The 17,385-nt window shown below is 39.4% G+C and overlaps 1 protein-coding gene across 1 annotated transcript in view; it reads right to left on the minus strand.

The window, feature by feature from the left end:
* Window positions 1-17,385, minus strand: part of Phex (phosphate regulating endopeptidase homolog X-linked) — a 202,065-nt gene that overhangs the window by 176,478 nt on the left and 8,202 nt on the right. The window contains exon 5 of the mRNA XM_032890280.1: window positions 10,639-10,800. Coding sequence (XP_032746171.1) covers window positions 10,639-10,800 — 162 coding nt within the window. The remainder of the gene's footprint in view (window positions 1-10,638; window positions 10,801-17,385) is intronic.

Here is a 17,385-nt window from a genome sequence, read left to right on the forward strand (position 1 = left end):
TACAGTACTGCACACAGCTAAAAAGTTACCACTTCAGAAGAACAAATGTTTTAATTCTGAAAGAAATAAATCCATCAGTAATACAAAAGCAATAAGGACACACACACACACACACACACACACACACACACACACACACACACACACGCACACAACCAAACACACTGTTCCATAACCCAAAGGCACTCCTAAGGACAATTGAGACACCTCCTCCTCCTCCTCCTCCTCCCTTCCTCCTCCTCCTCCTTCTTCCTTCCTCCTCCTCCTCCTCCTCCTCCTCCTCCTCCTCCTCAAGAGATGAGAGGTTTTAATTCCTGAATATTGGTTTCACATCCAGGTCTGTAGGACAGAAATACAAGCTTGGCCCAGTGAGGATCCGGGCATGAGGTTGCTGGCAAGAGCAGCTTTATGAAAATTGTGAGACACGGCGAGATGTGCAGCCTTCAGACCTCAGCAGGAACCACAATTGCCTCTTTTCCTCACCCAGAGCCTCCCACACATCCCCATGAGTTATGTTTCATTCTGGCAATGGCTCAGCTTTGCAGCTTTTCCAACACCCTTCTCACCCGGCCAGCTTTTCTCCGCAGTTCCAGAGATCCCAAAATGAAAGCAACCTTGACCTCAATTAGCAGAGCAGCATCTTACATTTTAATATACTTTCACTGGTGTGTAGCCAATGCAAATTGTAGCCTGGTGGGGGTGTCTTTTGTCTTTAAATCATTCCAGGGTCTTGGGCAAAATATAAGGAAGTGCAAGTTGACACAAATTAGTAAATGAGCAGGAGTGTTTCTTGGCATTTTTCAATGTCAACTAGCAAAGCATACTAATAGACTAGACACATCAAATGGTTCTCATAACACAAAACCATCTCCAATGGAGTTTAGACAGTTTAAAAAGGGGAAGTAAGGGTACTATCAAATGATATCATCTCTATGAAGTTCGTGGTCCTGGTAGGGCCTTTTCCTGTGCAAGGTATTGATTCTCACACTGTAAAGATGCGCTGACCTAGCTACACCTTCAGTCACAAATGAAAATTTCTCATAATTAAGCTATTCAGAGAATCCAGAAATATAGTTAGGAAATTTGCAACTTGGTTCCACCATGCACTTGTGAACATACCATTTTACTATTTCTTATTCCTTTCTCTTGTCCTTGACCAAGAGAAACATTGTAGAAGTAACAAATTCCCCTTCTAATCCACAGCCAAGGAAATCCGAGTTCTCTGCTTCTGCCATAATGTCTAGATGCCCTTAGAAATTATCACCAAAAACCCTACATTTTCACTCCATGTTCCAACCAACAGCAGAAACCTGTGACTACTTGGAGGACGTTCAGCAACTGAAGCCACCCAAGATCCTGAGCATGCCTTTCAGCTGTTACAACCAAAGCCATCCAGGGGTTTTCTCCACCTGCCAAATAGTCCTCCTGTTTCAGGAAGTGGTTTTTTAAAAGTAAGCCAACTCTTCAGTGGAAAAGAAAAATTCAGTGGTACACACTAACTGTGGAAAACAAGACCTGGGTGTGGGCAGGTAAAGAGGTGGCATTGTGGGAGTGCACAGCTTTCTTTCTCAGGACACACATATCCTATGTCATCAGCATGCCAAAGAACGTGTATTTAGTTGAAAGAACCTAAATTTAGTCAATGATCTCCTAGAGTAAAATGTTTCCTTCCTCCTCCAATTTTTGAGCTCACAGGAAACTTTTCATAATGTGTTAGAATACTTACACAACCAAAATGCCCTCTTGTCTGCCCTCCCACTCTTTTTTTTTTACTTCAGTATTTCCATGCAAAGAATTTTGAGACTGTTGTTCTCAGAAACCTCAGCATTCTCTGTCTTAAGTTAAAGAGAAAAAAAAAAACCAGAAACGAAGAAAGAACAAATGGAAGAAAGAAAAAGGGAGGGAGGAAGGGAGGGAGGGAGGGAGAGAGGGAGGGAGAGAGGGAGGGGAGGGGAGAGAGGAAGGGAAGATTCCAAAAGCTTCATCCACCCACCTCACTCCTGTTATCTCTTCCCTACTTATCCTTTCCTTCTAACAAAGTTACAGGTCTTGTCTTTGGTGTCTGGCTTCAAGCACCTCCAGATGTATAATTTCCTTACCCTACCATAACCCCTGACTTCAAGCTCACCAAATGGTCTGTGTTTTCAAGACTGGACAAGCTAGATCTTCCTTACACCTTACATCATGTACTGTTATATTTATGGACATACATCCTATTTAGTGTGTTGACTTCTCTATCATTAGTACAATTCATAAATATTTCTAACTACTTCATGACAGACCTACATCACCTAGAATTGAGAGTTTGTCTTTAAATCTTAGATTCAACACGTGGTAGCAGTTAGTAAGTTCAACTGAAAATACACTCCTTCCATGGCCTGGAGAACTCTTTCATGAGTTCAAGTTGCAATTGGCACAAACCTCTAAACACAAACATCCAGTTTCACCAAGCATCCTCAGAAACACACATTAACTTCCAGTAATGTGCTCATTATCAAAAGAGTCTAGACAGTGGCCTTTTGAAAGAGTTTTGTAAACATAGGTTTCAAAGGAAACCAGGTATTCCTAAACACAGTTAAGAAAACCTTTTTGGATTTACCATGTGATTCACAATATACAGCTATTTCATTAACTCATTAAATGACAAGACCTAACCTATGGTATAAAAACTGCTATGATTTGAATGATGACACAAACAGATATCTATGTGCAACATCTGTAATAACTTAGGAAAATAGCCACAAATGAAAGGCACAAACACTGCTGTATTCTAGCAGAGCTTACTGTGAGTATATATTCATTTTATTCCTCATTTAAGTCCTTGCATTCTGTCAGTGGTCTTCTTGGAGGCCTGTGGAACTTTGTTAAAGATCCCTTACAAATGAAGAGAGAAAAGAAAAAAGTGATGGGGAAAAAACGTAAAACTGCACCTAAAGAGGAACTAGAATAGGAAAGGCAAGTAATCTACCAATAACCTATATCCTAGTCCCAAGGTGGGACCTTTAAAACTGTGATTAGGCCACAAGGATTTTACTGCCATAAGTAAACCAATGGTGTCATTTGGGGAACCAGGTCACTCCCATTCCCTCTGATTTATGTGCTTGCTTGCCCACTCTCTGTGTTATGATGCAGTATGAAGACCTTCACTGGAGGCCAATACCAACTTCTGTCAGCCTGAAGAAACATGAATTAAATAAACTTGTACTTTTTATAAATGATCATATCTGTGCTATATTCTTAGAGTATCACAAAGCAGACCAAGACATAGTCTAATTTGTCATGTTTACTCTCAGACTTGTCTCTCTCAGGATCATTCTCCGCATATAGAGATTTTGAAGAAGTAGTAGACTACAGTATTCCATTTCAATAGTGTTAAAATTACAGAATCAATAAAAGGGACCTTTACTTCTTCAGTGTGCACTATGTGTGAAAGACTTTTAAACATTCTTTTAATCCTTATGAAACTAACAATAATCATAGATTCCAATTACTTAATCCTATGCAAAAGAATTTCCATGCATCTTATTGAATTCACTAACAGGATCATCAGATAGGTAATTAAGGTTCACAGAGAAGCAGCTTCCTGAAGCTCACATGGTTTACAAGTAGTTCTTTTCAGAGCCCAAGCTTGAACCTCACATTGTCAGTTCTTACTATACTCATCAATATCTTTTGTAAGATTTGTTGTATACTACAAAGGAGTCTTGGAAAGGACTATGTCTGTCTAATAGTCCAAGTTCCTTCCAGTCCTACCTCCCTAAGGTCAAGAAATTAAATGAACCGTAATAGACAATTTCTCTTCCAATCCTATTGTGAGCAAACTCCAGTTGCATCTCAGGACTCTTCTGGACCTATGTCCAGGGCCCCAGGAACAGATAAAAGAAGTAAAGATAACTCTACTTGCTCCCAGTCATCCATGACCACTGCTGCATCCATCTGCACACAAAGGAACATTTCTTCTCTCCTTTGTTCAGCAAATATTTACTGAGCATCTCTATTTAATTATATACTATGTCATGCTTCTAAGCCTGTTGGTCTGAAAGATTGTTCTAATATCAACTAGATTTTTGTTCATTTTTGTGATTGTATTTTAATTACTTTATACTCATATATTCACTATCCACAAGTGTTATGTTAGCATAGGAGATAAAGAAGTACAATGATTAATGTACCCCCTTAAGTTATCCTCACGGAATATTTGATCTTTCCACGTAATGAAATATTCAGAATAGAGAGAAAAGGGAATGTTCCTTTAATGACATGGTTCAGCTGTTAAATCGACTATTACCTGGACTCTACAATTCTGACATAAATGAGTGCAGTAGCAATTCACCTGCCAATTGTGGGGGTAGTGGAAAACCAATGTGCAGGTCCTCATAAGATCTATATAGTCGGGTTGGGGATTTAGCTCAGTGGTAGAGCCCTTACCTAGGAAGCGCAAGGCCCTGGGTTCGGTCCCCAGCTCCGGAAAAAAAAAAAAAGAACCAAAAAAAAAAGGGTTGGGGATTTAGCTCAGTGGTAGAGCGCTTGCCTAGCAAGCACAAGGCCCTGGGTTCGGTCCCCAGCTCCGAAAAAAAAAAAAACAAAAAACAAAAAAAAAAAAAAGATCTACATAGTCACATTGCTAGCCTGCTTCCTCCTTCATTTACCTTGGCTATGTTTGTATCTGTCAGCCTGGATTCACAGACAGGAGCCTAGCATAACTCTTCCCTGAGAGGCACTGCCCAGCAGCTGTCCGAAACAGGTACAGAGACCCACAGCCAAACATTAGATGGAGCTCTTGCAAAGTCTTGTGACAGAGTTGGGGGAAGGATTGAGGAATCTGAAGAGGACAGGGACTCTACAAGAAGACAACAGAGTCAATTAACCTGGACCCTTGGGGGCTCCCAGAGACTAAACCATCAACCAAAGAGCATACACAGCTGGACCTAGGACCCGCTCACATATGTAGCAGATGTGCAGCTTAGTCTTCATAGAGGTCACCCAACAACTAGAGCAGGGGCTTACCTTGACTCTGTTGCCAGCCTGTGAATTCTGCTCCCCTAACTAGACTGTCATTTCCTGCCTCAGTGGAAAATAATGTACCTAGTCCTGCAGTGACTTGAAATACCAGGGTGGGTTATCCCAGGCACTTTCCTTCCCTTTCTTAGAGGGGAGGGTTTTGAGAAGGGGCTGTGTGAGGAGAGACTGGGAAGAGGGAAAAGAAGCTGCAATCAGAACGAAGTGGATGGATGGATGGATGGATGGATGATGGATGGATGGATGGATGGATGAAAAAAATCACTGCACTTTCTGGCTAGATGTACCAGTACATTTTATTCTTAGGCCACTTGGAATTGAATTTCTGCTATTTGTAAATCAGTTCATGCCAAAAAAAAATGTGAATGCTCAGTAGATAGTCTTGAGTACACAGATCAGTCGTTGCAATTCTTCCACACGAAGAGTAATCTACAATAGCCACACTTTCAGTACTGAATGTTTGAGTTTATTAAGTATTAAGTAAAAAAGGTACAAGAATAAATAGCAGTTTGTCCAGGTGATTCATGCAAAATAATTAGGGCTGAATTTTCCCTAGGAATAAAATGGCCATATCTGAGTTCACCCTGGACTACACAGTGAGGTCCAGTCTACAGAATAACCTGGGCTACAGAGTAAGACATAGTCTCAGAAGAAAGAAAAGGGGGGTGTGGAAGATAAAAGAAAAGAAAAAGGCCATACAATAGATGGTTGATTCATAGTAGTCCCTTATTCCATCCTAACTTTCACCAGCCTGATGTCATTTCTCTCAACAAACCTAAGGAAATCAAGGCTCAAGTTGATACATCATTATTCTATGCCTCATGGTATGAGGAAAATAACACATTTCACCATGACATCTCCAACAATCTAAACCTTCTCATGAGGAGGTTTAACTGAAGCTCCCCAGTTTCTATTACCTATGAAACATTACTTAGCTAGGATCATTTATGGGAAAGGCAAGATTATAAAGGCCATAGGTTTTTGCACATAAATAATTGGCCTACGCTACAGTCAACATTACTTTTATCTGAGCATGCACATGTAGTCTCAATTTCATCTCACTGTTCTGCTACAGTGTTTGAAAATAATACTGTATTTCTTTACAAAAGATTGGCCAAAAATAGCTATCCCATAAGAAAAATGGTTTGGCCCAACCTTGAGTCATCTGTCTTCTGACTGACACAAGTGATCTAGCTCACTCATTGCCTTGTGACTTAAAGGCGCTCCTTAGCTCAATCTCTGTCCGCTCACACACAAACAATACATGCCATTCCACCTTTAAGGTCACATGAAGTCACACTGGGAAGGGTTAGAATAAGGAAATTTTTAGGTAACCACATCATTACATTAGGTCTTTTCCCCTCCACAAAACAACCTTGCTTCTTGGAGACAGCAAGAAATAAACTTATTTTCTAAGTAGAAATCCAAGTCATATATATCATTTAAGGTAAAACTTCACAAAGGCTGGTTGCTGCCTTCAATAGAGGGCAATTTTTCATCAGCTAGGTCTGTCAGATTCATTTTATTTCACAAATTGGACAGCCAAATCTGTGTGTTCTCTCTCGGCCATAAGAAAATGGTATTCTTTTGGCTGGCAGTATTGGGCTTTATTTTTGGACATTCTTTATATCAAAGAAGAGGGAAAATACCTTGACAGTATTCAACATTTTCAAAAGTACATGATATTTATAAAGGATAAGGCCAGCACAAAACTTAAAACATTTGGTAGATATTACTTCATGAACCTTAGACAGCCTTTGAAATAAATCAGAGATGTAAAACACAAATATTTGTTGAGAACTTGCCATGTACCAAGAGCTAAAGTGGATAATGTCTATCAATCACCTTTTTCAGTCCTTACTAAAGCCTCTATGCTGATGCTTTTATGCCACTTTAAAGGTGAGAAAACTGAGCTAAAAAGAAATCAGTCGTTGTCCCAAGTTGACACAGATAGCAAATTAAAAGAAACCAGGAAGCAAACCCTGTCCACCAAAGCTCAAAACGTCATATTCTTGAGTGACATACAATGAAGAACATGATTTGCAATACTGGAAAGAAGAGTCCCATGATCACTTAATATATTTGCCAGTTATAAGGCTTGACAAAGGAGGGCTTTGAATTGTCTTTTCCAGAATTTAGAAATATACAAGAAGCCTGCTACTTTGTTTTGCAAGGCAAAAAAAAAAATCTTTGTAACTGAATCAGACAAAACTACCATACAAAAGGCACAGAAACATATAAATCATAATCATAGACACAAATGCCTGGAACAAAATACTAACTGACTGGATTCTAGTCATGCCTTAAAAATAAAGTATCCTTAGGTAAGTTTTATTTCAAAATTATGAGTTCAGTTCAGCATGAGGGAACCTAAAGAAGACAAAGACACTCCAAGTCCATTAAATGACAAAAAGTTAGTTTCCTGAAGCATGCCTTTTGTATACCAGTAAACAATAAGAAATACTAGCATAATTATACATATTCACACACATCAGGGGATGAAAACTTGATCCATTACTACTCAAGGAATAATTAATAAAAGGTATACCTATTATCACTGCTTTTACTTAAAACCATTCTGGAGATTCTAACGAAGAGAGAAGCAGGGAGGGAGAGAGGAAAATATATAAACCTCTCTTAACCTAAAATACTTTCATACAAGCTACCCAAAACCTTTGACAAGTGTAATCAGATCTAGTATAACTATAACAAAGCTTGCTTTTGTTATCAAGAGTTGTCAGTCTTTGTCCATAAATATCAGAGTGTAAATACCTCAGGCTGTGCTGGCCATCTGGTTTCTCTAGCAACTACTCAATTTTACCACCACTGCACAAAGGCAGCCATTGACTATTTGTGTCTGAATAAAGGTGGTTATGCTCCAGTAAAACTGTGTTCACAAAAACAGGAAGTAGGATGGATATCTCTCTCTCTTTCCTCTCTCTCTCTCTCTCTCTCTCTCTCTCTCTCTCTCTCTCTCTCTCTCTCTCACACACACACACACACACACACACACACACACACACACACAGACACAGAGATACAGAGATACAGCAAGAGACAAAAGACAGAGAAATAGACAAAGAGAGGAGATATAAGAGTAATTTCAAACATCAAGCAAATATAAAAGCCTAAAAGTAAACCTTCCAAAAGATACTTTGAATATATGAGTCAAAACTTAATTATAAATATTCTTTCAATCCAAAAACTTCCATTTCTGAGGATTTATTCTAAGAATACAGTTAGATAAGAACATAGAGATGTGTATACAGGGTACTTATTAATATGTTATCTATCAATGTTATCCATATCTTGTTTGTTAAAAATAAGTTCTATTTACATGCATGATATCAGGCATCCTTTTAAAAATATGAGTATGCATAAGTTTTGCATATGGGCTCACTTGTGTCTAAAGGTAGAGTTATGAGCAACTTTCTAGTATTTTTTTTTTAATTCAGCTAAATAAAAACAAGATTTGAAACTGAGGAGATGGCTAAGTGATTAAAGCATGTGACAATCCAGCATAATGACAGGGATTCAAATGCCCAGAACTCACATAAATACCCAATGAGCATGGCAGTCTTCCTGTAAGTCTAGCCCTTAGAAGGTGAGAGAGACCATCCCCACTATAACAAACTAGCTAGCCAGGCTACCCAGACTAGCATACTGGCATCTCAGCATTCAATTGAGAGAGTGTGCCTCAATGAGTAAGGTGGTAATTGCCAAGTAAGACTCCCATTGTCACCAACCTTGTTCTTACACACACACAAACACACACACACGCACACACACACATTTGCATCAATGTAACCATGCACATACAAACACATAAGCATGCACCCTACATATACATGAGGAAAAAAATCAAATTTTTCAGTTTTTAAGAAAAATGAGTACAGTAACCATGCTATGCAATTATTTCTATGAATTCTGATATAGCTCACAGACATTATTCTCCTCAAACAAATCATATCAACACAGATTATAATTTTTACATTAAGACACCACAACAAAATTCTTTAAATTATTATAACTACTTCATAACCTAATGGTATGAATTTCTCATTATAACTAACATAAAAGAGAAAACTATCAAGAATTCTCATACTTTTCTTATTCAATGGTAGTCCTGCAGGTACGAGCACGTGCATATGTATATGAGCATGTGTACATATGTGTACACTCATCTGTCTGCCAAGAAAGAAAGGCCGTAAAAAAGAAATAGAAAGTAGTCAATGATGATAAATGAAGGACCATAATAAATTAATAGTAGCCCAAAATGGGGCTGAGAGATGAGTGTGATTAAGAACACTGTTATTCTTGCAGAGACCGGGTTTAATTCCCAGTACCCATATGGTGGCCTACAAGCATCTTAGCTCAAGTTCCAGGGAATGAAATGCTTCTTCCAACTTCTGCAGACACCAGGAAAGCATGTGCTGCACATACATACATGCAGGCAAAACACCCATATACATATAAGAAAGAAATGACTTTTTAAAATGTCTTACAGAAAAATAAGTATTAGTCTACAAATTCACTGCTCAGGGTGTCAATTATAGCTCTGCAGCACAGATGTCTGTCAGGTTAAAGGAAACCCCTAACATTTTTGCAAAAGCTCATTCATAATTTATCAAGACTAAATTTTAGCCTAGCAATAAAAATTGTAAACTTATGTGATTTATATCTATTTGTGAAAATATATTTTTCACAGTTACAATAGGTCTCTAATTATTTGGCCAATGATTTCACTTCATACATAATGTATAAGTTGGTATATATTTAGTATCCATCCACTTAAAATCTTGAAAAAATAGACATGGGAAAGAAAGAAATATGATTCTTCTCACTTCCTCAAAATTCTTTGTGTTACTGAATGAAAGTTACAGGACATACTTCACAGTTGTCAAAAAAGGAAAAATACTATTTTTATCTTCTAAAAACTATTCCCTTATCTAGTTTTGATATCTTCCTAATTTCCTCCTGAAAGAGCTTGCTCAAACAGGCTAACATAAAAGTCAGACTCAATATAAAACACAGTCTTGTTCGGCAAAGATATTTCCAACTTTTTAGCAGGGTACTGGCTACAAAATGAAAATGTGCGTGCACGTGAGTATGTGTGTGTGAGTTTAGTTGTCGTGCTCAAAGGTTATGGGAAAGGTGAGCGTCCCAAAACTTTGAATAACAGGAACAACATGAAAAAACCATGGGTCATCAGAGTTCTCAAAATGATGTCAAAAGGCGATAATGTGTTAACACATTCTATAAACCATAAAATCCAGGAAGACAGTAAAGAGAAATGAGGCTTACTTTTGAACAGAGAGACAAAAAGTTTTCTTGATGTGGCATAACTAGTTGTTGCTCATCTTTTGTGCTCCTAACTCTATCAAGGGCTATTTATTCTACAATAAAGTTTGCCGTTGCATTATCAAGCAAAAACTTAACAACCTACAGTGGGCTTGTGTTAAAGAAAATAGGGAAATTGAAATTCAGAAAACTATCTTCTACTAAAACAAATTTTGGAAATGAATGTAATATAGTTTCAAAAAAAGTCAAACAATGAACTATTTTTCTTGTCAAATATTATTCTGGAAACAGTACTACCAAACTTTCGTAGAAACTTACCCTTCAACTTGAGGTCAACATTGTGTCTCAGCCAAGGATAAACCCCATAGCTTGGCATATCTTCAGGAATTGGGTTATTGCTTATCCAGCCATCACAAGCAAACCGGAAAAAATTCTCACAAGGATCCACAGAAAGATTTACTTTGCTCATGATGGCAGCAGCTATTTCAAAAAGAAAAAACACAGGATTAAAAAGTACTAATGACAAGCACTAGATGTTGTGCACTGTTCTCTTCCAAATTCAACAAAACATTTCATATTAACCATTTCCCAAACCTTGGCTTCAACATTTCTCTTCAAATGTCTCCCTGGATGAGCTTCACTATATAAAAATGATGGTCTTCAAAGTATATAGAAGAATGCCAAGTGTATAGGAGAATGGTGGGTGAAATTACTGTTACTATTTTTTTCAGATTGTCCCTAACATCTTTGGAGTGTGCAACAAGAATATAAATGGAGTATGAGATCCATTGTTGGCCTTTCTTCAATCCCACATGTTCCCCTGCAAACAAACTTGGCTATGCTTCCTATGGAATAACAAAGACTATTTGCCCAGTATCAAGTGATGCTGGGCTCGCTTTCTCACTTTATTTGGTCAACATAAGTGGCAGGGATGGCTTTTTGTGATTTTTCAGGGTAAGTATTTAAGAAGTCTGGTACCCTCTTCAGATCCCTTCAAAATGGAACCTTGGGACCAGCCTCTAAAGAGGTCTCCTAGAGAAATGAGGCATGTTAAAATATAAACCATACTCAAACCCTGGCTGACTCCTAAACTCATGCCATCTTCCTGTCAGCCTTCAAGTCCTAGGATTACAGGTACAGACCACTACACTTGGTCAAAATTCTATGAGTTTAAAAAACAAGTATTACAAAATGAAAAGAGGAAGGTTCCAATATCCCTAATTCCCACCTCTAACCATCTTCCAGCTGCAATACAATTGCTGGCTGCAAAGACGTGCACCAATTGATTTTTAAAAGACTGCCAATATTTTAATGACATTGGAAAGATGACATTCTGTTCAATTTTCATACCTCAGTTAATGCTAGAATACATTTCTAGCATTTATAATGCTAGAATGGCTTTCATTGAAATAATGGAAATCCAATGAGTTATCAGCTAAATTAGAATGAACCTCCCATCCCTGTACAATTTACATACAGATGTGTGTTATGTGAGCAATTTCTCCAGATTAAGAAAAGGCAGTTAGATGTTTCTCTACTTCTTATGGAAAAGGCAAACCGCCGCAGTTCTCAGTACCTGTGAGACAACCCAAGGAGATTGAAAGGAGACATTTAAGACTTGGGGGCAGGGGAACCTTTGAAATAAATACACAAACACCCTAGCTTTTTGTTTCATTTTTGTATTTTGGACACTATTTAATCCTACCTGGCCTAGAACTCAATGTGTAAACTAGGCTGGCCTCTAACTCATGACAATTCTCCTGCCTCTACCTGCTCAATGCTCGGATTACAGGCATGAGCCACCATGCCCTCACCATTTTCAACCACTATCTTTAAAATAAACAGAGAGGAAAAAAACTTGATTCAGAGGTATGATACATTTCAAACTGGCTTAATTTTTTTCCTTTTTTCAAGAAAAAAATTCTATACTTTTACTTCCTGACACTATTTTATCATTATAATTTGATACTCAAAAGTGCTAGGGCACACAAAAATCTTACTCTGCCTTATAAGTATAAGTCTGTGCAGCCACAGATGGATTCAGCTATATAACACCTCAAGGACATGGATCACACAAGTCTCAGTCCCACACAATCTTTACAGTCACACAGGGGAGCCTTCACACGCACTTTGACTCACATAAGCTCATTGCTTTCTGGCTTCCTTCCCCAACTTCCCCTGCCCCCAACTCTTAAATGCCTCTTCTCTATCTCCTTGAGTATTCTCACAGGTACTGAGGAAAACTGCAAAATCAGCTCTGACCTCAGCCCTGATGGAAAACTGAATTTGGAAAGGAGCCTGTAGAGGGAAAAAAGTCTTCCCTCTGCCTTGCAACTAATCATCCCCCATTCACAGTTAGAAACAGGGCTGCCCTTTCTGTGGGGAACTGTGACTTCAAATTGCAAGAGACCATAGCTATCCAGACACCAAAATTCTGTTCCCCTATTCAGCTCCATGGTGAAAACTGAGGATCTTGTTTTAATAAAAAGAAATTTGATTATGAGTTAAAGCACAAACTGCCACCATCTCAATTAACGTCATGAGGTTAATTTTTGGCTGGGCTCCCACTAGTCTATATGGTATACAGGAAAGCATTCCTCCACATGTACCCTCAGAGATGTTAGTCTCAATCAGGGCTCAAAGGAGCATTTTATAAAGACTTACATATTAATATTTCTATGTAATAATCAAATCACTCCCATTATATAGTTCCTCTGTACCTGGAAATATATGTGTGATGGTTTGCATATGCTTTGCCCAGGGAGTAGCATTATTAGAAGGTGTGGCCTTGTTGGAAGAAGTGTGTCACTGTGGGGGTGGGCTTGGAGACCCTCCTCCTAGCTGCTTGAGGATGCTCAGTCTGATCCTGGCTTCCTTCGGGTATAGATGTAGAACTCAGCTTCTCCTGCACCATGCCTGCCTAAATGCTGCCAAGCTTCTGCCTTGATGATAATGGATTGAACTCTGAACCTGTAAGCCAGCCCCAATTAAATGTTGTCCTTTATAAACTTACATTGATCATGGTATCTGTTCACAGCAATAAAACCTTAACTAAGACAGAAATTGGTACCAGGAGTGTGGTATTGCTGTGATAGGCCTGACCATGCTTTTGTTTGGAAGAATGTGGATTTTGGAACTTTGGATTTGGAAAGCAGTGGAATGCTTTAAATGGGGCTTAATGGGCTATCTTAGTAGGAATGTGGAAGTTTTTTTTACTCACAGGGATTTTAGTTGTGCAGGCTGGCCCAAGAGGTTTCAGAGGAGAAGAATCTCAGTATATGATGTAAAGACTGCTTTTGTTGTATTTTGGTGAAGAATGTGGCTAGAGTTGGTAATGTATAAGAGTCACCCAGGTGGTACTGGTTTTGAAGGCATGAAAGAGTCATGAAGAACAGCTGAGGCTGGGCACTGTGAGAGGCTGTGGAAGGCCACTGGTGAAGGTGCAGCCTCAGTTGCAATTGATGGACCAGGACTGAAGGGGTCATGCGAAGGAGTTGAGGCTTGGCACCATGAAGAGAGGCTGTGAAAGGCTACTGGTGAAGCCTAGTTGCATCAGAAAGCCCCATTGTACTGGAGATGCCAGTACCATGGGAAGATCACCAAGAACAGCTGAGGCAGTTCAGATCAACATGAGTGTTACAGAGAGAAGAGGTAGAGAAGCCAGCCCTTTGAAAGATCATATGTGGATCCAAGGCATTGAAACAAGCTGCCTTGGAGACCCAAAGATGTTAAAGATGCCAGAGCCACAGGCTATCTGCTGAGAAAAGCTGCTAACAGGGAGTGGAACCAGCTCAGGAGAAAGAAGTTTGTTCCAGTTAACAAAGATGAAAAAGGAGTTGAAGATCTGAAGACCGCTTTGACATCAGACTTGGAGATGGCAGAGTTTGAAATTTGCCCAGCTGGTTGCCTGTCTTAATTCAGGGATTACAGTTAGGTGATTGGATGGATCTCAGAAGATACTTTGAACTTTTAACATGGTTGATACTGCTATAGACTATGGAGACTTTGAAAGTCGGACTAAATGTACTTTTTAATTATACTATGTTTTGGTTTGGCCCCCATAGACTCATGTGTTTGAACAAGTCTATGGAGGTCAGGGAGTGAAATGTGATGGTTTGCATATGCTTGGCCCAGGGAGTGGCACTATTAGAAGGTGTGGCCTTGTTGGAGGAAGTGTGTCACTGTGTGTGTGTGGGCTTGGAGACCCTCCTCTTAGCTGCCTGGGGATATTCAGTCTGTTCCTGGTTTCCTTCGGGTATAGATATAGAACTCTCAGCTCCTCCTGCACCATGCCTGCCTGGATGTTGCCATGCTTCTGCCTTGATGATAATGATTGAACCTCTGAACCTGTAAGCCAGCCCCAGTTAAATGTTGTCCTTGTAAGACTTGCATTGATCATGGTGTCTGTTCACACCACTAAAACCCTAACTAAGACAATATGCTAAGCTCTTTTGAGCAATAAAGCCTTTTTACTAACTCTAGAGTGAGGCTGCTTGGGTTGGAATGACAGCAACACTATGCAAGAGCTAAATAATTGCCTTAGGTTTCTATTGTTGCAGTAAAACACCGTGACTAAAAGCAACTTTCAGTAGAAAGGCTTTATTTGGTTTACAGGTTACATAGTCCATCATGAGGAAAAAGTTGAGGCAGGAACTAAAGCAGATACCAAGAAGGGATGCTGCTTACTAGCTTGTTCCTCAGGCTCATGTTCATCTATCTTTCTTAAACCTCCCCAGGAGTGGCACTGCATACAAGGGGTCTGGACACTCCACATGAATCCTTCATCAAGAAAATGCCCCCATAAACTTGCCCACAGGCTATCGGATGGCGGCATTATCTCAATTGAGTTTGTATAGACATAGTTATCTAAACCCAGAGCTATCCACATACACTTAAGCATTTTAGAATAAAATTCCATAAGCAGTCTAAAACTTAATGCTATGGGAAAGAAACACAGCATGTATAGCTAGAGATGATCTGACAGTTCAACAGTGGCTGGATTGGTACCACTCAAGCAAGCACATTAGTATTCCTAGAGGGAAATAAATGCATACTCTCATAAGTGGAAATAATGTCTTGCATGGCTTCACATTAGTTTCCTTTGCTAATGGACCATTTTGTGAAAGAAACTGAGATCCGGTTTGATGTTATAAGGAGGTTTTGATGCAGGAATACTATTACTGTTTTTATTTTCTTTGATTCTTAACAACTCATATGAAATTTCAAAAGTCTAGTCCCATTTCACAGGTGATGAGACTGCAGCTCAAGATGGTCATGAACATAAACCAGATCATGTGGTTTATAAGTAACTAGATTATGTTCCAAACCCATCAGCCCGCCTACACTTAGGTATTATCATTAGCCAACCCAGTCATTGTTTCTCTGTAGTCTTTCTCTACAGTGTTTGCTGTCAGAGAGGAATCAGAACAACAGATCATGGAGACAAGGAAAAGGTAGAAAGTTGTAGAGAGGAAGGATCTAAGAAATAACTTGCTCAGAGAAGGAACACAAGTTAGTCAGACATGTCTATCCCTGGGAATATCACCAACAGCACATGTGCCCGCATACCCTTTTCCAACCAGAACACAAACTCTTGCGTAAAGCCAAGCTTGGCTTCAATTCTCATGCCACATGTACTCACTGGCTATTCCCCAGATCCCTGAGTATGCCGAGGCTCACACTGCATTAGGAAAGGCTGAGGCCTTGGGTGAGCTGACACTACAGAAACAGAAAAATCAGCATTTTTCCTAACATCAGGAAGCTATTTCCTGATGTGAAAATTAAAAACAGGCCAGCAAGGCAAAACACACTAGGTGGCAGAAGGTGATATCACAAAACATCACTCTGCCCATTTTTACTCTGCTGCTATTATGATTTGCAATAAATGAAATTCGTGAAGTAAGTGGCCTTCCATGCCTAAATTTGTCTAAAAATAAAACTGAACACTTAAGGCTTGAATATTTTAATTTCTCACACCTGCAAAAGTTCTACCACAGCTAAAGAACCAAGTGGCTTGAAATTTACAACCTGTCATCTGAATATAAAACCTGGTCTCTCACCTTAGTCCATCAAATACTCTCTCCGGTTGCTAAGCCTACAGACCAACTCCTCAAGTTTGAAACAGAAAAAGGGCATAGGAATTCCACAATATTCCAAAGTGAAAAACCACACCTTTCCAGGGACAACACTAAGAAGCAGAAAGGGTTGTCTAATCACTAGACCCTTGAGTGACTCTAGCGCCACGAAGAAAAAAAAAAAAAGACAGAAAGTCTTTGCACAGTTACTTGGCTTGGCACAAAGGAAAGGATGGGGAGGGGCCAGATGCAAACTTGAAGGCTAGTTCTGCCCCTAATTCACAATGTGACCCTGAAAAAGTTTGCCTTGAGGGGAAGAATACATTCTCTGATCAGTAATAGCTTCATTGCGTTCTTACGAGATTTCAGGAAATGACAAGTGGGAGTCATTCAGAACATTGTTTGGTTGAAAAATATCGATCGCTCAAGAATGGGGCAAAAAGGTGACTTAATACAACAATCTACAGGTGTTGCTGTGGCCCTGGTGACCAGACTCTCAGGATCACAGCTCCAATTTTATCCATTCAAGCCACTCCTCCCAATATGAGAGGAATGAAGTTCAGAGCAACCATGAGTCTTAGCAAAGCTGTTTACAAAGTCATCAAGTGATTTCTCGGTTTTGACCCAACTTGCATTTTGACTATGTTAATACTGAGAAGCATGACCTGATAGTGGAAGGCAGAGGTTGGCCTCTGTATGTGAGATAGCAATAGGGTCTCATTATATAGCACAGGCTATATATATAAACCAGGCTGGCCTTGAACTCACAGCCATGTACTTGTTCTACCTCCTGAGTGCTGAGATTAAGGTGTGTACCACCATACAACCAGCAGTTTACAAATTCTTTCACCTAGGTCTCCCCCATCTCAAATAATGTCACTGCTGTACACATAAGCATCACCCTAAACTCCTGCCTTTTTCCATAATACATCTTAATCCCACTATGTCCACAATGCCTTCAGCAATCTTCTCAGTTCCTAAATCTGCAATC

Source organism: Rattus rattus, chromosome X (genome assembly GCF_011064425.1).
Source record: "Rattus rattus isolate New Zealand chromosome X, Rrattus_CSIRO_v1, whole genome shotgun sequence".
Classification (NCBI taxonomy): Eukaryota; Metazoa; Chordata; class Mammalia; order Rodentia; family Muridae; genus Rattus; species Rattus rattus.